The 21,868-nt window shown below is 36.7% G+C and overlaps 1 protein-coding gene across 2 annotated transcripts in view; it reads left to right on the forward strand.

Annotated features, from left to right (window-relative positions):
* IL1RAPL1 (interleukin 1 receptor accessory protein like 1) overlaps positions 1-19,608 on the forward strand; it is a 1,365,259-nt gene extending 1,345,651 nt beyond the window's left edge. Inside the window, exons 9-11 of one of the 2 annotated variants that reach the window (XM_009438881.5) lie at positions 4,527-4,670; positions 17,419-17,589; positions 17,999-19,608. In XM_009438881.5, the coding sequence (XP_009437156.1) occupies positions 4,527-4,670; positions 17,419-17,589; positions 17,999-18,717 (1,034 nt within the window). In that variant the 3' untranslated portion in view covers positions 18,718-19,608. The remainder of the gene's footprint in view (positions 1-4,526; positions 4,671-17,418; positions 17,590-17,998) is intronic. The other variant, NM_001009038.1, reaches the window with a different exon arrangement.
* The last annotated feature ends 2,260 nt before the right edge of the window (positions 19,609-21,868 follow it).

Here is a 21,868-nt window from a genome sequence, read left to right on the forward strand (position 1 = left end):
AGCAATTTTGCTTTACAATTTTCAATATTCAGTCTCAGTCCCTTAAAGGGGGCAGAGTCTATCATTTTAACAAAATAACACAAAGGCTAAACAGATTTTAAAAGGTCTGCATTTCTCCTTCTGTCCTCAGATGTTGAATTGTGCTGAAATGATATCTTTTTATTTTTTAAATGCCGCCACTCCAGGCAACTTGAACTAGAGCTGAAAAGTAGATCCCATTTCAAAGGGAAAATGACATTTGCTGGGGCAACACCATTTACATTGTAATGTAAAGATAAAATACAGCAGTGGGCCCAAATGATTTCTCTTAACTGTGACAGAATTTAATCCTTAGTAATTTTGTATAACCCAAAGGATAAGCAATAATAGGTAGCGCATGTATTAATGAATCTGTCTGGCTTGGAGCAAAAGAATACAGAGGCTAAATCTAATGCACCATTTTCTTTGAGAGAGTTTTCATATGCTATATAAGCCAGTGTGACTTAAATAGAAAAAAAATTTAACTTGCATACATGTATAATGTGTAGGCTTGTATATTACACTCCTGCATAGAAATATTGTAATAACTGAGGGGCAGGCACTGTGCACCATGGGGAAAGACACATTTCCATTTTGTTCCTGACCTCTTTATAAGGACATTATAAGAACACTATGCTTCTGCAATGTAATACTACAGAAGTCTCTGGGGGAAAGTCTGTGATGCTCTCAGGATCTCAGGATAAATTAGCTCCTTGTAAATTCTGTTTCTTTAGACTTGTTTTTGGTATTCCTATTATTAGTAAATGACTATCTATGGCCCAGAAGAATTATTCTTGCTTATTGCTCATTCTCTAAGCATATATAACTTTTCATATGTTTGTACCCTAAAGGAGTTTTTCATGTGACACAAGACTGTTTCTGTAACTGCTAAGCTACATCAACCCTGCTCTCTTTTTTCTTATTATATTTTAAACAACACTATTGATTGGCTATGTAGAGTATTCTAAGTAATGTATATCATTTCTTAAATGGCTCGTGACATGTAGCAATGGGAGTAACTCCTATTTGGGTAATTACTTTGCTAAAAATAAGAAGGACTTATTTTCATACAATTTTTCTCTAATTTACCTGTATTCAATTTCTCAAAATTAAAAAAGTATATAGAGACCAGTATTATAAATACCATCTGGAGAAAATGAGAGTTCTGTTTATTAGATTGATCAGATTATATTTCAGGCAAAGATTTTTTATTATTTCCAAAGCTCCTCGACTATCTATGGGCACTTAAGGCATGCCACATGCCCAGCCCCTGTGTAGTGCCTCCAGATGCAAAGAATGTGCTTGGGGGCACCATAAAAGAATCATTCTCTGCCTGGGCTCTTATCTACAGCAGAGCAGCTTTCCTGACTCCCAGCTTTCTTCCCACACTTCTCCCCACATAGGCCTTTGGTTAGAACTTACGTTTTTCTTAAAAAAAAAAATCAAAATGTTAAAGAATTGAAATATGATTCACATAATATAAAGCGTGTAGCTCTAAGTGTTTGGCTAAATGAGTTCCGACAAATATAAACACTTGTGTATCCACACCATAAACCTATTTCCTTTACCCCAGAAAGTTTCCTCTTCCTCCATTCCAACAAGTTTCCCTTCACTCATCACCACCAATGAATCTATTTTCTGATTTATGTCACTATGGATTATGTTGGTCTGTTCTTGAGCTTAATTTAAATAGAATCATACAGTAGGTATTATTTCGTGTCTGGCTTCCTTTTTCTAACATAATTTTGTGAGAGTCATGCATGTTTTGTGTATCAGTAGTTTACTACTTTTATTGCTGAGTATATTCTATCATATGAACATACAATAGTTTGTTCATCATTTCCTGTTAATGGACATTTAAATTGTCTCTATTTGTGGCTGCTGTGAATAAATAAGACTATTCTGAGCATTCTCATACAACTCTTCTTGCAGATATCTGCTTATATTTCTCTTGGACAAATACCTAGGAGTGGAACTGCTATTGATATGGTAGATTTTTATTTAATTTTATTAGAAATTACCCCAAAGTTTACAATGTGGTAATATCATTGGGTACTCTCACTAGCAATGTTTGGGAGTGGAAGCTAAGTGTTCTTGATTCTTTTTCCATTTCTTTTTTTGTACAAGAAATTTTTGAGTGGTAAATTCCTAGTGTTTAATATACTAAATTAGAAAATCTTAAAAGAAGCCGTAGTCAAAATGCTTATTTCTCACATTATATCCAATGTATTTTAAATCATATCTTCCTGATGTATAAATCACCCTGTGGGCATAAGTTAGAATTTTACACAGGCTTCTGTGTATGGTGTTTATTATCTTGAGTGAACAAGACCCAATGTATCCCCACAGGATTAGCCACTCACCCTTTCTGTTCATATAATAGGGGGAAAACATTATACTGAAGAGCTTTTTGTATTTTGTTCCTGGTATTTTTGTAGTACTGTCTTGTGTGGTTCCCCACAATGTTAATCAGATAAGCTGCTGGAGGTATTTTTCAGTGTTTTACACTTCATATTAATTTACTTAGACTCTAAAAGAGTTGATCTCACTTTATTTTTTCTTAGATGCATACAGTTCAATCGTTTTAAATAAGATTTTCTTCAATTTCCCATTTAATTTTAATAATTACAGAAAAATACACTTGATTAAACAGTAGTTAATGTGTTGTTTATTAAACTGTAGAATTAGAAATCAAGGGCTAGGTAATAGGAAATATGAATGAGGATTTTTTTTTTTTTTTTTTGAGACGGAGTCTCGTTCTGTCACCCAGGCTGGAGTGCAGTGGTGCGATCTCAGCTCACTGCAACCTCCACCTCCTGGGTTCAAGCGATTCTCCTGTCTCAGCCTCCCAAGTAGCTGGGATTACAGGTGCCTGCCACCATCCCCGGCTAATTTTTGTATTTTTAGTAGAGACAGGGTTTCGCCACGTTGGCCAGGCTGGTCTCAAACTCCTGACCTCAGGTGATCTGCCCGCCTTGGCCTCCCAAAGTGCTGGGATTACATGTGTGAGCCACCGTGCCCAGCCTGAGGATTTTTTTTCCTGTAATTATTACAGGAAAAGTGACATCACCTGCACACACACACATACACAATGTTCTTGTAAGAAAATGATGGCCGTGCTTTTCAGATTATTTGTCACTCATACTACACCAGTCCCATCATGATTTCACCCCATTTGTGAGAACTCAGGACTGATCTGATAACCTGAGGGTACTTGTTACCAGCAAAACCGTGGATCATTTTAAAGTTCTCAGTCTAAGCTTACATTGACTGTGTTATGAAATTAGATAACTTACTGGTGGATTCTGAATTACAGAATCAAGAATAACATTATTTTACAGCTTTAATTTCAGAAATGTTTATATTTAATTGTAGTTAAGGAAACTAGTACTTTTCAAGGTAGTTGTCAACTGCAGGGAACAATGGCTACCCATCAGTAACAACATTTGGGCTATGATGATTACCGACAACGCTTAAAGTGAGTTTCAAAAATCTATGCATGATGGCTTACTATTTAAATACCAATATCCTTATTTTTGTTACAATGTCCATGGTTCTAAAGAAGGAAAAAATAACAAAATATTTTATCTCCAAGTTTTCCTGATACGTTTTGATCTAAGGTAGATATTCAATAGAAAAAGGAGAATTTGTATACAGTGAGTGTCAAGAAAATTCCTTTTTTGGATAGAACGTAGTAACATGCCTGGTAAAAGGGGAAGCAAAAATCTTAAAAAGTAAACGGTTGAATGAAAATAAACCACCACCAACATATTCATATACTGTCCCATCCACTAGGAGGCCTACTTCTTACACCCAAAAAGCATTCAGCCTCCAAGATTATGGTAGACCACCTTGGTATCACTGTATTCAGGAAGATACAGCAGAGGAGCTATTGCTCCTGGCAGGAGTCAGCAGACAGCATTCATTAGATAGTCTTCCCAACATTCTATGCAACAATCCACAGTGCTCTCCTGAAACTGTGTTGTTTGACCTCTCACCTTTCTTTGGCCCCCAACCCACAGGTGACAGCTCAAGTGAGAGGGATCAAGATTCTCATTGGGAGAGGCCAAAAGTCATCCTGGCTTAAAAGCTTCATATCCACAGGAATCAGTATTTATTTTATCAACCCCATAAGCATAGCTTCCGGGATCTCCACAAGTGATACATTTATATAAGAGAGTTATGGTACTCTGTTAAACCCAATATTATAGTTTCCAATCAGATATTTACAATTCTCTTAATCCAAATACAAGCTACCAACCAAGGTTCATTTTTACCACAAGCAATGTTGCTTAGCAACATGGTTGTCACATACCACCTTATCTAGTTACCAAGGAAACAGAGCTAGAAAGTTATCAAAAGGTCAAATTCTCATGCAAAAAGGAAAGGGGTTGTGTCAACCCGTTAACCCACATCTGATCTCATCCAGGAAAATGTGAAATCAAACTGAGTTTAATTTATGATTTTGGATGTGAATACAATTCCCCATTGTGGTTTTTTCTTTCTAGAGCTAATGTACACAGTGGAACTTGCTGGAGGCCTTGGTGCTATCCTCTTGCTGCTTGTATGTTTGGTGACCATCTACAAGTGTTACAAGATAGAAATCATGCTCTTCTACAGGAATCATTTTGGAGCTGAAGAGCTCGATGGAGGTAGGATGTTACCTCTTTTATTGTTCTTTCTGAATGTTCTAATTTCTTTCTTGTCTTTGTTTTATGAAGGGGAAAAAAGTTACGTGCATAATCAATGGCAGCAGCTCGTATATTCTTTCAATGCTCAGTTTGTAAATTTCTCTTTTGTAAGGAAATGTGTGATGCTTTAGAGCCAGTACTGTAGGTATTTTCCTCTGAAAGTTGTAAAGCAACACCTATCCATTTTAGAATTGTATTCCAAACACTTACAAATTACAAACACTGATTGCAATGCCATCAGAGTGTTCCTTTTCTCTCACCTTGTAATCAGGACTGAAAGGCCAGTTTTACTTTTTTTTTAGGTAAGGAGTGTCTCTTTTAATTGTGTTTTCTAGCCCAGTAGTTTGAAGCGAATCTCAATTTGCTCCTGTCTAGACTGATCCGTTATAATAAACTGTACTGAGTATTTTAAATTCATCCAGCAGTCTTTTCAATCTTGTTTATTTAGCTATATTTAGATAGCCTAATTTTTATTCCAAGTGTGGACCAACAGAAAAATGCACAAGCACATTAATTTCATAGTAATGCATCTCATATTTTTACTGTAAGTAGACAAATAAATATTGTTTTGTGGAAATCATAATTAGTATTTGCTTCTGGTCACCAATGAATATGTGTACAATCTAAGAGGAAAATGGAGTCCTTAAAATTCAGCTCCCTAAACTGCACATTAGACTTGTGTTTTTAAAAAATGACCAAAAAGGAAAATAAACTAAGATAAACCAGCAAGATGGGAAGCATATGCAAACTGACAATGAATAGTACAGATGACAAAGCTTTCTTCATCATTTTTTTGTTTTAGTGAGGTGGAGTTTCACTCTTGTTGCCCAAGCTGGAGTGCAATGGCGCGATCTCAGCTCACTGCAACCTCCGCCTCCCCGGTTCAAGCGATCCTCTTGCTTCAACCTCCCGAGTAGCTGGGATTACAGGCGCCCGTCATCACACCCAGCTAATTTTTTGTATTTTTAATAGAGACAGGGTTTCACCATGTTGGTCAGGCTGGTCTTGAACCCCTGACCTCAGGTGATCCCCCCATCTCGGCCTCCCAAAGTGCTGGGATTACAGGCACGAGCTACTGCACCCGGTCTCATCATATTTATATACTGTTTTTTTTCAGTGATTTTCAGTTTTGCAGTAAATGGTACCAAGGAAAATGAGGCAATTGCCTATGTTGCCACGTTTCCAGGGTCCTCTGAAATAATAAATCCACAAGCAAAACTAGTTTTGCAGGTTTGTAAAGAGAAGTGGTTTATTCAGAATGCCTAACACTCCTCTTGGTTTACCCTTCTCTCCTTCCCATTAGGGTGAAGCCTGAGCTGCAGCAAAACCATTTCTTTTTCTTAAGTTTTTAATTGCTGATTTGCCTATTTGTTTCTAACTTTCTTGCCTATTGATGCAAATTATTATTATTACTATTGCTGCTGTTTTAAAGAAATATAAGGACTTTGCCATTGTCGGAACTACTGTTGAATGAGCACCAAGCATAGTGCTAGGCATTCTTAGAGTCATTCTTGCTAACCCTCACAAACATCCTGAGGTCAATATTGTAATCTCCATTTTACTGATAAGGCAACTGAGACTTTCAGAGGTTAAATAACTTACTCAAGAAGATAACACAAATACTGTAAGTGTCCAAGATGGGATTTGAAAATAAGTCTATTCCCAAAGCCTTTATCTTATCAGATACTCTCTATTATTTTTATTTTTTTAAAATTTAGTATGTTCAGTATAATCTAAAGATCTGCTGTTGTTTGCACAATTAGCACAGTACATGGTATTTGAAAAAGCACATTACCTAAACAAGTCTCCCCTTTTCTATTAACCCTGTTTTGAATATGTTTGTGTTCTGAATGAGATGAATCATTTTACCAAACTATCAATTTCTAGGGCAGTAATCTGTCATTTTCTGAATGTAGAAAATTCTGGAATATAATGAAAATGAATTAATCATACGCAGTTGAACTTTCAGTGATTCGAAGTTTCGTTTAGTGGGTCCTGCTAATTGTAAACACTTCAGTGACTGACTTGGGTAGCCTTACCAGATTTCATTGCTGTTCTGAAGCTGCTGGGTTCTCAGTTTTTTAAAAAATGTTTTAAGTAAGAAAACAAAGCAGACAGACACTAACAAACAGTATTCTAACAGATGAGAAGGTTCTCTTGGAAAGCAATTTAGTTAATAAATCCTTTAGCAATTCTTAGAACTCTGTCTCTGAGGCCATCTTAAGCACAATCGAGGGTCTAACTATTAGGGCTTTTCTTGAAATGCCACTGAAAATGAATTAGACCCAAAGAAAACCAAGATAACAAACTTAATTGTCATCTGGAAAATGTTAATGTACAAGTTATTCCCCTAAAAAGCGGGGGGCAGGGGGAAGCAAAGACTGTCAAGGCAGTGATTGTTCAAATGGTTTTATGGGAAGAAATTATTACTAGAACCGCAATCACATGTTCAGCCTCCCTATATTAAAGCAGACCCGTTCCTGCTGAAATGGTGGTCAGGGCCCCACTCTTAACTCGTACCTCCCGCTGCATCACACCTAACCTCTAGAACTTCCAGAGACACTGTTTTATCAGAACCATACAGCAGTACTAATAATTATATAGCAACTTTAAAATCTATATCTTAACAAAAGTTAGAAGTGTATAATTGCAACTTTCTTTAATTCTCTAGTGCTCTAAAACCATTCAGCGTGGCTCTCAAGTTCCCATTTCTACTGAGAAAAAACTTATAACCTTGCTTCTGCAAGATTACTCCGTCACTTCTGGTTTGGAATTCAGCTTCTTGTGGGTTAACACTCAGTTGAAAATTGGAATATTCCATTTCCCTTCTTCTCTTTTACTCTTGTTTAAACCTGTTTCTAGGGAACTCATATGTAGCTTTCTGGTAAAGGAAAAAGTCACCTGGTGCATATGCCATCCCTTCCTCACTTGAGATACTACCACCTGGTCTTTGGACATGTTGAGCACTGACTTCTGAAGGCTTAGATCCTTGTCATGGCCTCCAGTCACAAGTTTCACACACTTGCCCAGATGTTTCTCCCTTGGGAATTTCAGACATTCTTACCTGTGTTTCTAGTCCCATAAACTCGGCTACACGCATACCCACCTTCCCATTAAAAAAAAAAAAAGTAATCATCTTCTTCATCCTTTGCCTCTTTCATATACAGTTTCCACATTGAGTGCAGGATTTCTCTACGAAGTTTACAGTTTCCCAAGATTTTCCCTGGGAAACTTGACACAAATCCTCGCCCTTCTCAGATTCTGCCTCAAACCATATGAAGTTCTGCTATCCTCTTCTCCTCTCTGTGGCCCTGAGGGCCCCTTCTCAGAAACCCATGCAGGCTGTAAACCTTAGTCACAGCCCCTTAGAGCCTCCTATACATGCTTTTATGGTCAAAGAATGGTCTACTCTTCCAAAAGTGAAAAACTTCTCTGACATCATCAAATCCCCATGCTTCCTAGCTCTGCAAGCTTTTTCCTCTTCCAAAGAAGAGATGGCTATTCAACAAAACCCAAGGCTTTGTAAATTCTTGTCTTGTCTTTTAAAAAATGTAATTTAGAATCAAACCTGAGTAATGCCTTCTTTATTCATGGCTATCATATTTACCTTCCCTGAAGGGGTAATTTATAAAATACTTTTGAAAGTAAGATAAGGCAAAAAGTGTGAAAAATAACCAGGGAAAAATGTTTAATAATATCCTACTATAGCAATATGATAATAATAGATTCAATGGCCATTTATTGAATAACAAGTGATGTGTTGACTACTTTATCAATAATCAGAGAATCACACAATTAGAAAGACAGAATTTAAGCTCCAGTCTAAATGGCTCTAAATTCCAAGATTTACAGCCATTTTATCAGACTTGCAGATGGAGTTTCTGGCATCAGGGACACATTCACTCAGTTCCTTTGGAGTCATTACAAAAGGCATTACCTGGCTATATCAGTTCTTTATCAGAAGGATTATGATTGATATAGAAGGATTCTAATATTTTTTAAAGATAGAACATATTGATGCTTTTCTCTCTCAGTTCGTTCACATCACTCCTTGTTCCCCTCTATATAACCTTACATTTTATTATCTCCCCTGCATTCAGTCCTTAGCATTTCTAATTCCACAACACTCCCTGCCCATACTCATTCTTTGTCATCCTCCATTTTACACCTCAGTTCCTTGTATCACCTTCTATCTCATTGGCCACACTTTCCCCTCATGTGCCATTTCTAATTAGTCATCAATATCAGTCAATTGCACCTCTCAAAAATAGATATTTTCCTTACCCTTAATTGCAACTGCTTTGTCCAAGCCTCCTACACCACCCTCTTGTTTTCATTCTCTACTTCTCTATCTTATCCTTCACATTCTAACAGAATTATCTAAGTACAAATTTACTGTTCCAGTTTTTAAAATGCCTCCATTTTGCCTGCTAGAACAGTCTAGACTTAGCTCAGAAAGCAATTGCCATCAAAGGGTGACCCACCTTACTTTTGTAGCATTGCCACCCCCATGGGATCTCAACATGCAGAGTTCTAGTTAGAATAAGATGTTAGTCTTTGTAATAACACAGCTATTGAGAATGAACCTAAGACAATGTAATCTTGCATAATTCTCTGAGTTTTTTGGGGAAAATGAAGTAACCACAATGGTTAAGGGGAGGAGAAGATACGCTATCCCCCTACCACTTTGATTCCACAATAAAAGGAAAGAAAGTTTGGATAAATTCTGCCAGAAAAATATTTATTAGCCGACAGCCTTATCACTCAACTTATAAATCAGAAGAAGTTCCAATTCTGTTGTATATGTGTGTGTTTGTGTGCATGTATGAATCTGCATGTGTGCATGCTTTTCAGAAACCTTGCAAGAAATTTTCTCCCAAGGCAAATGTGGCAATACTCCAGTGGTAGGATTGAACTCACCTTCTGTTGACATCCAAGAATAATTTTCATCAAGACCATTTTGGAATTAAGCCTAGAAGATCTTCTCCAAGGGGGCAGACCACTGGCCCTGCTAGATTTTTGTAAGGGTGGGGATGTGTTTCTAAATTGTGTTAAGTAATTCATATGTCTTGATTAACACTGATTTTACCATGGAAATACCATTTCCAAGACCCATTGTACACAGTAAAAAGCCACTATCTTTAGCAATGAAACTTGATTTCTAATATCCATTGTGTTAATTGATGAAGCATCTACTTTTGATCAGAAATATAGTTTAAGTGCTTGTAGTGACTGCCTCTGGAGTGTTGCCTCATTTTAGTTAAATGCTTGCTGACCATCCTAATAAGGGCAAGCTACTGTCTTTAGAGTAGAACTTATACTAACAAAGTACCACCACCATTTATGCTGGAAAGATTTTAAAAAACAATACAGACATCACAACAGTGTTAGACTCCTTTGCTCCTCCATGTCTCTGAATGGAGTGTCCCTTCAAGTTTTGTTTAAAGTTTATAATCCTACTTTATATATTTTTTTCAGAGTGTAAAATGGTTTTTGTTGTTGTTTTCAGCTTTTTTTCCTTCTCTGACTATGAAGTATGTGGGGCATGCTTACTCATAATGACGCCAGGGCAAGCTTATAAGAACACTGTAATCACTAACACGAATCCTATTTTAAAGATGAAGAAAGAGATCTCCTAGTCCTACGTTGGGAGTTATTACAGGCATTGAACAAAATTAGTTAGAGCAATTTTTTATAATCTCCACCTCCATCTCAGAAAATGTGAACATCTGTTCCATTTCAGGCATATTAAGCACATTGGCATCTATGAAATCTTAGGCCATAGAATTTCTTTTTCTCTTTCAATGACAAGGTCACTCACTATTCATAGTTTCAGGAATTATTGTCCTCATGTCCATCAGTGAAACATAGTACCTCTGCAAATTATTTAAAAACCTTATAGGGATTTTTTTTGGTGTTTTTTTTTTTTTTTTTGGTCGGGGGGTGGGTGGTGGTGGTAGTTAGACCATTTACATACACAGGAATAATCTTTAGAAGCTAGAACAAGTTTTTGGATCCCAGAAGGAGAGATGTAGAGTTGTTCTGGGTATATGACTTGCCTCAAATCATTAACTGTTAAATGGTAGGAACCGAGGCTTCTTATCCCAAATCTTGTGCTCCCTTTGCTATTCTGCTACTTTTTATCCCCTTAAGACTTCTGAATCTATGTTGCCTGCTGCCCTCTTAGGGATACAAGAGAAGGAAATAAATATCTATAGAATGACTCCTTTGGACCAGGCATTTTGCTATATGATGGGGTCTCATTTAATTTTAGACATCTTCAGGAAGGTGCTATTTTATAGATCAGGAAATATAGTCCCAAATGAGTTATATAAAAAGTTATGGCAATCAAGATTTGAGCTAAGCTTCTGGGTGTTTTTTTCACTACTTTATACCACAGATATTTTAACTAGTATCAAATTTAAGTGTTTGGGAACTTATAGATTCAAATAATCCAGAAAAGTACCAAATGGCACAACATGTGAATTAGAACAGTACTGTAAATACTTCAAACTGTACAAGTCAAGCAAATTTATTTTACAACAATTGCCAGAGGTTGTCATAGCAGAATTGAAATGAAAAGCAAAATTTATTAAGACATTGACATTCAATAATCATAAAATCAAACCATTAAGGTTTTATACATCTAATGTTTATTCATTCAAAGATATATGATCTCTGAAGAGAATTTTATTTGAAAAATCCTATCTTGAAAAATTGAGAAAGCATATGATGGCAAATCTGAGACATAAGAAGAAATGTGACTTACTTTTTGAAAACTATAATTTATTCAAATTTTATCAATGCAAATTTTTAATTATCACAGTTTTCTGTGATAATATGCCACACTTAAACATACAAAATCAACTTTTAGGATTAAAAAAAGATGAAATATACAATTTATCTTTGAACCCTCCTCCAGTTTCATTTTAGGAATCCATTTACTGAATGACGGCCTCTGCCACTAGTCAATTTCACTTATGTGATTCATATATACTTGAGAACAAAAAAAAAAAAAAAAAAAGGAATGACCAGCTGCCAAAAACATTTGACAACTATTCAGTAAGTGTTTAGAGGTTAAAAACTCCCCCAAACCAGATGTCATACTTAAAACATTTCTATTGTCAGTAAATCTTTTTTCTAGCCAAATCCAATACAGCCACTACCTTCAACTTGAAAAGTGAGTCTTCAACCTACATTTTCTTAAAAGCTGTGTTATTCTAAAATAATCCTGCAGATTCCTTGCTTCCTCAGTCCTTTTAAAGAACATTGAGGGTATTATCCTCTCATATGTTAAAGAGAAAGGTGCATTTATCTATAACCTTTCCAAACCCTCTTTTCATTCCTGAACATAATTCCATTTTTTCCTTCTTCATCAAGAGTTCTTAATATTTTAAATTCATATTTTTTATTTGTTAACGCCACAGAGTCCAAACTTCCTTCTTTCCTCTCAAAAATGTTTTTATAAAACATCAAAGCTTTTAGTTAATTCAATTTAAGAAGAAATATCTGCTGGACTTGTTGATTGACTTCAAGTAACCAAACAACTAGTTGAATGATTGGGTCTTGTTTTTTGTTTGTTTGTTTTTGGTTTTGGTTTTCTGGTGGAGCATATCTGCCAGGGTCTTTTGAAAGTCATAAGAAAGAGTAACTTAATGACTACATTGCAGATTATAAAGAATTACTACAAAGAGTGTGTATACCAGCTGTTTTTCATCTCTGCTGTGAACAGAATTATAGTTGATGGCTTAAATTGCAGAGGATTTTGAGAATAAAGCTCAGAATAAGAAATAGACTCTTGTACCAACCTATAACTACTTTTAAGCTGTTTATAAATGAAAGTTGAATTTAAATTATCCTAGCCCTAGCCTTTAAAAATATTAGCATAATTTTGTTTTTCATGGTTATAAAGATGTCAGCTTTTCAAAGTTTCACCAGTCATATGAAGTTCATACACATTAAACTATGTCAATTTATGTTCTTACTTATATCAAAACAATCTAAGGCGTACTATCCAAGATGCATATACAGTTGGTAATTGAAAAAGGGAAGACACCTTAGAATCCATATGATTTTGAGTCAAAAAACATTGCTGAATTTAGTATGGCATCTGGCACTCTGCTTCCAGTCTGACAACTTTTCAAATCATGGATTTGCTTCTGATGGTAAATAAATGCCTAACCCATTACTGCACTGATGCAGACTCTGGAGAAAGAGAGAAATTAGATATCACTCAAGTGTCCCATTGGTTTGAGGATGGTGCTGCAGATGCTTGAAAGAGGCTTTCTACCAGTATAATCTACTTGGAAACAACTCCATTATAACTGGGAGATATTAACTTAAGTGCTATAAATACATCCAGATGACATAAGGAGATAGAAAACTAACTGATGTCATAGCACCAATTCCTAAATTTCATTTAAGATTAATATGGTTATTTCATATATTAGTCTAGGCAAAAATTTATCCCCTTTTTGATAAAAACATGAATTCTTAGCTATTTTATTGGGAGTATATCTCCTCTAAGTATTAGGACGATCTATCATGGAGCCAAGGGGGCAAGGTTTAGTTTTTATGATGTTGTGGTCAAATACCTGGCAGATAACTGCAGTTGTTTGGTGTCATTGAGACCTCTGCATGCCTATATCCTGTTCTAGAACAGAGTTTATCGAAGTGTGGTCCCTCAATCAGCAGCAGCATCTCTTGAGAGTTTGCTATAAATATAAATTCTAGGAACCTACTCTTCACCTACTGAATGAGAAACTCTAGAGGTGGGGCTCAGCCCTCCAAATGATGGTCATTCATGCTCAAGTCTGAAAACCACTTTCCTAGAGGCATTTACACAGATCCTAAGGCCTTTTTTTTCTTTCTTTCTTTTTTTCTGAGACGGAGTCTCGCTCTGTCACCCAGGCTGGAGTGCAGTGGTGCAGTCTCGGCTCACTGCAAGCTCCGCCTCCCGGGTTCACGCCATTCTCCTGCCTCAGCCTCCCGAGTAGCTGGGACTACAGGCACCCACGACCACGCCTGGCTAAATTTTTTTGTATTTTTAGTAGAGACGAGGTTTCACCGTGTTAGCCAGGATGGTCTCGATCTCCTGACCTTGTGATCTGCCTGCCTCGGCCTCCCAAAGTCCTGGGATTACAGGCGTGAGCCACCGCACCTGGCCAACCCTAATGTCTTTTCATGAATCACAGTAAGAAGCTACAGTTCAAGAGTATTCCAAAGGAGCCTTGCTAAACTCTGAACCACAGCTCCTAGTAATTCCTTGAGAAGTCAGAGCAGCATGGAGTCTACATCTCCAAAGCAGTCTCTCCTGAGAAATGATCCGAGTCTTGGGAAAAATCTCAAAATTAGCTATCGGGTGTGAGTCATGTGATACCAAAATGAAAGGCCATTCGTTCATTTCATCAACTGATAAACTTGAGCATCTACTAAGCCCCAGTCACATACCTGAGCTAAGGATCTCATAGTCTAAGAGAGAAGATAATATATAAGCAAAATCATATAATACATGGGAAAAATCATCACTTCCAACTGAGGGAAATCGGGCTAACCTTCAAGGAAAACAAGCTAAAAATGCAGCTGCTGATTATTTAGACAATAAGTAGCCACAGATATTTTTTAAGCCACCATAACACATGATAAGTGGTAAGGTCTGGGAAGGTAAATTTGGTGACTCTCTTCTCCAGAAGGAGAAAGAAATGGAACGGGAAGACCACTCAAATATAATTATAACAGCTGAGATATGAGTAGGGCCTAACCTAGAATGGAAATAGAATCCAATAGATTTGTACCAATGAATGGCGATGAGATTATTAGTAAAGATAAGGGATAGGTGGAACGCGCATCTGAAGTTTTGACATTAAAGAAATGAGATTTTTATGTTACTAAAATTAAAATGAAATAAATAAAAGATGAAGAACAGAGCTTGAGATGGGAAGCTTGTTACGTTGTGAGCATGTGAAGTGTGAGGTGCATGATGAAGATGCAAATTAAAGTGTTCAGGTTACAGGTAGGAGTGGGGGACTGTCATAATTCAGGAGAAATAGAACAGGATCGTGCATCCAAATTGAGGAGGCATCTACACAGAAGTGATGTTATGGAAGTTGATGTTATGGAAGGAAAGGATATTTTTAAGGGAAAGTGGGCTGAAAGAAAAATGAAGTGGACCGCAGAAAACATCTTGCAGAAAGACGGTATTTATGGGTTGGAAGAGAGGTTTCCATGAAAGAAGCAGGGGAATCAGAAACATAATGTTATATAAGCAAAGGTGATATTTATCTGAAATTTACCAGTATGGGTGGACCAGTTGTTTACATCTCGTCTGATTTCTGAATGCTCTGTTCTTACTGGTGTTCATATGTTGATATGGCTTTAAAATAATCTTAAGCCTAGAGAAGACATGAGGCAATGAATGAGGATCTAATTATTACACAACCCCAGTTGAGGGGAGTTTCACCACTTTGCACTACTTTGTGGCAAACTGGAAAAGAACAGATTACCAGAAAGAAAATAGCATATGCCCAAAATAATACTACAATCCACAATCTGGCCTGAGGAGTCCTTCCATTATTAGCCTGTGACTCCTGAACTACCCTTAGTAATACATTTATCTCTTAGGAATGTACTATTGATTTGTCTGCATCTCCTGCTAGGCTAGAAACTAATGACCAATATTGTAAAGAAAGTTTAATATCTCATAGGTAATGCATGTGAATAGTTAATGAATATTTTAATTAATTATTAACCGATATTATGTACTGACTTTATTGTGTGCTTTCATGATTTCTTATTCAACTAAAGTGTTTACATCAATGAGTGGTACAATTATAGATTGTACTGGCCTATGGGCATATAGCTTTTCTATAGCAAATATAATAATTATTTTTGGAGAAAACTAGATTTTGTTTTTTAAAATGTACAACTATATGCTGGCTAAAGAATCAAGGAAATGCCAAAATATGACACATTTGGTATGATTGTTTTTCTTAAACTTTTTTGCCCTAAAAGCTGCTGTTTAAAAAACTCTTCTATAGCTGAAGTTTTTATTCCAAGTATCCTATAGTGAAGTTGTTAGTGCCTTATATACCTGTGTTAACTTTACATGTAGCAAACACTTTTCTGAGTTTGCCCTGAAAAGTTATAATCATAGAATGATTTCTAGATGGCTCAAAATTATCAGACTACTAGAATTAACACACATGTATATATCTCAGGAAGTGAATTTTAGTGTCCTTGAAGTCAAAAGGATTGTCCCAAAGCCACCCAGAGCAACGGTCAAGAATGTCCCTCTATCGTTGATGTTTCATAGCCCAAATATTTTAAGTTCTATGCTTAATGCAGAGTTCATTTTATTCTGAAATTTATGAGTGTTTCAATTTAACTTGATCTAATCATCAAGTAATACACTGCCTATCATCAGGGAAGTGCAATAGAGAGCTAAAGACATTGATATTGGTAGACTCAGCATATCAACAGTATTTAAAATTTAAGTGAACTATGAATCTTGATATCTTAGTCGAAAAAGGAAATTGACCAAAGAAAGACTATCCGGAGGATAAATGATTTCTTATTCTTAGAAACAACAAGTGAGAAATCTGAGACGGTATATTAGAAAAATTAAGATAAAGATAACAAACGACAGTAGTCCTCAAATATTTAAAATTTTCTCATGTAAAAAGGGGGAAGAGTAAGGAGAGAAATGAGATTTTAGAACTAAGTTTCTTTTATTTACATTCTACTTCTTGATTCTTATGAACAAACTGATTAACATGATGAAAAATAACTTGGCAATATTTTATGTGTAAGATGAGTGGAGACCAGAAAAATAATGTCTTTCTATAATCATTCATTTTAATAATATTCTCCGTCCCAATATGCAAGAACTGACTCCTAGTAAAAAATTAATTATCCCAAGTTTGGTTTTATTTTCTCCCCAACAGAAAATCAACACAGCACACATAATCTAAAAAATCATTCCTCCACAATTAAGTCAGTTGCCATTTTCTCTCTCTTTTTTCAACTGGGTAAAATGGCCAAGGGTAGGATCAGTTGAACGTAAGAGCATACTGATATCCAAACATATGGCTTTTACAAGCAGTCAAGATTCTCTGTGATCTGTGCATCAAAAATGGTGAAATTCTGCCGGGTGCGGTGGCTCACGCCTATAATCCCAGCACTTTGGGAGGCTGAGGAGGGTGGATCGCCTGAGGTCAGGAGTTCAAGACCAGCCTGGCCAACATGGTGAAACCCCATCTCTACTAAAAATACAAAAATTAGCTGGGTGTGGTGACGTGCACCTGTAATCCCAGCTACTCGGGAGGTTGAGGCAGGAGAATGGCTTGAGCCTGGGAGGCGGAGGTTGCAGTGAGCCAAGATCACACCACTGCACTCCAGCCTGGGCAACTGAGCAAGACTGTGTCCCAAAAAAAAAAAAAAAAAAGGAAGTCTGCATTTCATTACTCTTTTCATTGATTTTTCTCCTACTTTTTTCACAACAACAAATCAAAATTCAACCCTTTGTACCTCCAAACTAGTTTTAGAATATTTGGCACCATTGAACTCAGTGAAACTTAATGAAGCCTTCATTTTTTGGTCTTTCAGAAATGGGACATTTGGAGATGTTTATGAAAAAAAGTGCATGTTTTCATGTCCTATTGTTATCTTTGTAGAGTAGTGACTTCGACTTTTCTTTGGAATTTTTTGACAGACAATAAAGATTATGATGCATACTTATCATACACCAAAGTGGATCCTGACCAGTGGAATCAAGAGACTGGGGAAGAAGAACGTTTTGCCCTTGAAATCCTACCTGATATGCTTGAAAAGCATTATGGATATAAGTTGTTTATACCAGATAGAGATTTAATCCCAACTGGAAGTAAGTTAATGTTTTCATTTGAGAGTGTGCATATTCATGTGAGTGTCTGTGTAGTCATCACTTTTTCATGGAATTTTAATGTTTGGTTCTTTACTTCAAAATTTGTATCTGTTAGTTTCCCTAGAAAGAAACGTCTTTGTGTGTTCACATGAAATTTAATTTTTGCTAGCTCAGAGAAAAGATACTCCATTACTGTATAAAGCATCTCATTTTGTGAGCCTTGACATTGAAAGAAACCAAATGAGAGATTTGTACTGGGAAAAAAAAATATTGCTGACATTAGGAGAAGCAAGTCCCAAACTCTATTCAGTGAACTAGTTTCATTTAATTTCTGAAAGAGAATCTACTAGGACTTTCTGGACCAAATTTTCCATTCACTCATTTTGATGCACTCTTTTATCTTTTGTAGCATACATTGAAGATGTGGCAAGATGTGTAGATCAAAGCAAGCGGCTGATTATTGTCATGACCCCAAATTACGTAGTTAGAAGGGGCTGGAGCATCTTTGAGCTGGAAACCAGACTTCGAAATATGCTTGTGACTGGAGAAATTAAAGTGATTCTAATTGAATGCAGTGAACTGAGAGGAATTATGAACTACCAGGAGGTGGAGGCCCTGAAGCACACCATCAAGCTCCTGACGGTCATTAAATGGCATGGACCAAAATGCAACAAGTTGAACTCCAAGTTCTGGAAACGTTTACAGTATGAAATGCCTTTTAAGAGGATAGAACCCATTACACATGAGCAGGCTTTAGATGTCAGTGAGCAAGGGCCTTTTGGGGAGCTGCAGACTGTCTCGGCCATTTCCATGGCTGCGGCCACCTCCACAGCTCTAGCCACTGCCCATCCAGATCTCCGTTCTACCTTTCACAACACGTACCATTCACAAATGCGTCAGAAACACTACTACCGAAGCTATGAGTACGACGTACCTCCTACCGGCACCCTGCCTCTTACCTCCATAGGCAATCAGCATACCTACTGTAACATCCCTATGACACTCATCAACGGGCAGCGGCCACAGACAAAATCGAGCAGGGAGCAGAATCCAGATGAGGCCCACACAAACAGTGCCATCCTGCCGCTGTTGCCAAGGGAGACCAGTATATCCAGTGTGATATGGTGACAGAAAAGCAAGGGACATCCCGTCCCTGGGAGGTTGAGTGGAATCTGCAGTCCAGTGCCTGGAACTAAATCCTCGACTGCTGCTGTTAAAAAACATGCATTACAATCTCTAGAACACGAGGAAAAACAGGGTCTTGTACATATGTTTTTTGGAATTTCTTTGTAGCATCAGTGTCCTCCTGTTTTACCATGTCTTTTACCATTACATTTTTTGACTTTGTTTTATATGTCGTTGGAATTTGTAAATTTACATTTTTTTTAAAGAAGAGACTGATGTGTAGATAGAAAACCCTTTTTTGCTTCATTAGTTTAGTTTTAGAATGGGTTTTTATTTTATTTCCTTTTTTAAAATTTTACTTTGCTTTTAACATTTCCTTGGGGTGCTTGGACAAATCTATCCGATGGGACAAGGAGCACCGGATTCTTTCTCGGGTTCTGCCTAGGATCAACTGGGCCATGTCGGCCTTCAGAGAACAGTGCAACAAATGCCAGCATTGCCATTCGGGGAAAAAAAAAAAAAAAAAAAAAAGATGAGAAGAACACTTGTTCATAGGAGGGCCCCACCAGTCAGAGCCCTGAATCTCTTCCTTGTCCCACCTCATTCCCCACCTCTACCTTTCTAATGGCGGCATGATGTGTAAACTCTGTGCAGGGGTGGGGGCGGGTCTAACTGTCTTAACATTCAAGTCACTGCTCTTCAGAATACACTCTAGACCCAAAGGTGTGCTAATCACTTCACAGTGACCACTACAGAGTACTAAGAAGAGAAGATCAAGGGCATGAAATTGGGGAAGAGTGTTATTTCCGTTTTTTAAATGAGTTGATGTACCCTTATATATATATACATATATATAAATATAAATATATATAAAAACAACAAAACAAAACAAAACAAAAAAAGAAAAAAAAACAAAAAACAAAAACAAACAAAAAAAATCAAGCCCTATATTTGATCACTTCCTGGAAAGGCATGAATGTGTTTGTGGCTGTTTTTGTTTAATCTTCTACTTCCTCTTTTCCCTCTATAATTTCTCTGCAAATGAGATTCTGTGCAAATGCCAGGCAAGTTAATTCAAAAGAGTGAATCAACGCAAGTCAAAATGAAATTTACACTGAAGGCTTCCAAACCAAAGGGAAGGACAGGATGTGTCATCAAATATGTTTTGTCACCTTGTATTATACAAAATGTTATTTTCTAAAGAGTCAGAGAAAATCTGTGAAACTTATTGTGCGGCCCCCTTGTAATTAAATGTTAACTCCCTTGTATTTAATTTTCAACACTACATTAAGAATTAAGTGGTTTCAGTTTGTGGAGGTAAGCAACACTTATTAATATCAAGGTGTTTAAGAACTCAGGAGGTCAAACATATGAATACCAACAGAGATCAGTATTTTCAAAATAAACATTATTTATACAAAATAGTTTTTAAATTAGATCAGAAAGTATTTAAAATAATTAATTTTACTGTATAAAGAATTTGCTTTATTTTAGCTATGTAATTCTATCTTTCAGAAAACAGAAAGCTGATGCTCCCAAGAAATTCATCCCTTACCATTTAGCTTTATGTTTGAAATCAATGACATAAGCAGCTAATTCATATTCATGTGACGGTTGATGCAAAATCAATCACAAAGGAATCTGCAGAGGGCAGAGTTGTTAAAAGGAAATATTACCTATGTAGCTTTTAGTTTTTTAAAAAAATCAATGTGATAAAAACACTGATAATAGAACTTATACATTAATTTAGTGATTCATTGTAGGAACTCCCATCCCAGTCATCATCTGTGGGCCTGTGTAGTGACTATCGTACGTTTGGTTTATTCCTACCACCATTTAGTGAGAAAACAATTCTACACTTTTGGTCACAATAGTAAGGTGGCCACACACACACACACACACACACACACACGTGTAAACTGCAATAGGGTTCATTGGGGAGGGTGAGGTTAATTTGCAAATATATGAAGAAGAAGTGTAAGCATTTGTAACAATGAAAAGGTCTCAGTATCTGTGTGACAAGGTAAAGGAGCCTTGGGATGTGCATTGATTATTATTTGCTTAAAAATTGTTTATTTCCCTGACAACTCGCCTGGGTCCTTCTCTATAATCTGTTCTTTATTCCCGTGCTCTCCCCTTGGATCTGTGTCACATTTTCACAAACCAGAACTGAAGCTGCAAGGACACATAAAACTTTAAGGTCAGCTTTGCACATTGGGTTATTTTCAGAATCTGAGAAGGCCATTGTTTACTTTGTACTACGGACAGCTGTCAGGGACTGGTGGCAGTGTACCTCACTGGACTGGATTCCAAACTCCCCCAGTGCTCAGAAAACTGTAAATGTGGCAATGGCCTGATTTATCTGTTTGTTTTTTAATTTTTCTTTTCAGTGCACGATGGAAGTGTGGAATAAATGTAGAGGAAGTAATCAGACCACAGTCATATTTTAGGCATCCATAGGTGTTAATTTAGCTGCATTGGGAGTACATTTTTTGTTCTATTTTTAGTGTAGATTTAAGCACTTTGAATAGCATGATTCAGGGATTGATGGGTAATATTTGATATTCTCACAACTTATGAAACTTCTTTTTCCTCTAATGCTTTGTCATATTTAAAAAATGAAATAAATGCAAAAGAAGCTATCTATGGCTTTAGAAACATTCCTCCCAAGTATTCCTCTATCAGCTCCATGTGAGAAGAAATGAAGGAAACTGTCATGTGTTGCTCTATGTTTAACAAAAGTTCTGTTAGAACTCACAATAAAAAGAGAAAAAAATCAATGTCCCCTAGTGCTTAGGTTTCATCCTTCGCTTTTTTCAGTGGGGGCTGTGGGGGATAAGAATATTCTAGTTGTAAAAACACAGTTGAAAGTGTGAATATGTTAGCCAAGCTGGGGGAGAGAATGGACTTCCAGACTTGGACATACGTGATTGTTTGGTATTGCCTGTTTTTCATCAATTGCCGCTCGAGCTCTGAACGACACATTGTGGATTCAAAAGATCATCCGGTTCTTTAGTGTAACCTCTACTTGCTGCTTATGAGCATCCTACCCCTTATTTGGGTGCTCAAAACTTTTGCTTATTTAATTTGTACTGCATTCCTTAGGTCTCCTGTGGGCAGAGAAGACATTTGTATCTCATGTAGACAACTGATT

The sequence above is a fragment of the Pan troglodytes genome, chromosome X (genome assembly GCF_028858775.2).
Source record: "Pan troglodytes isolate AG18354 chromosome X, NHGRI_mPanTro3-v2.0_pri, whole genome shotgun sequence".
Classification (NCBI taxonomy): Eukaryota; Metazoa; Chordata; class Mammalia; order Primates; family Hominidae; genus Pan; species Pan troglodytes.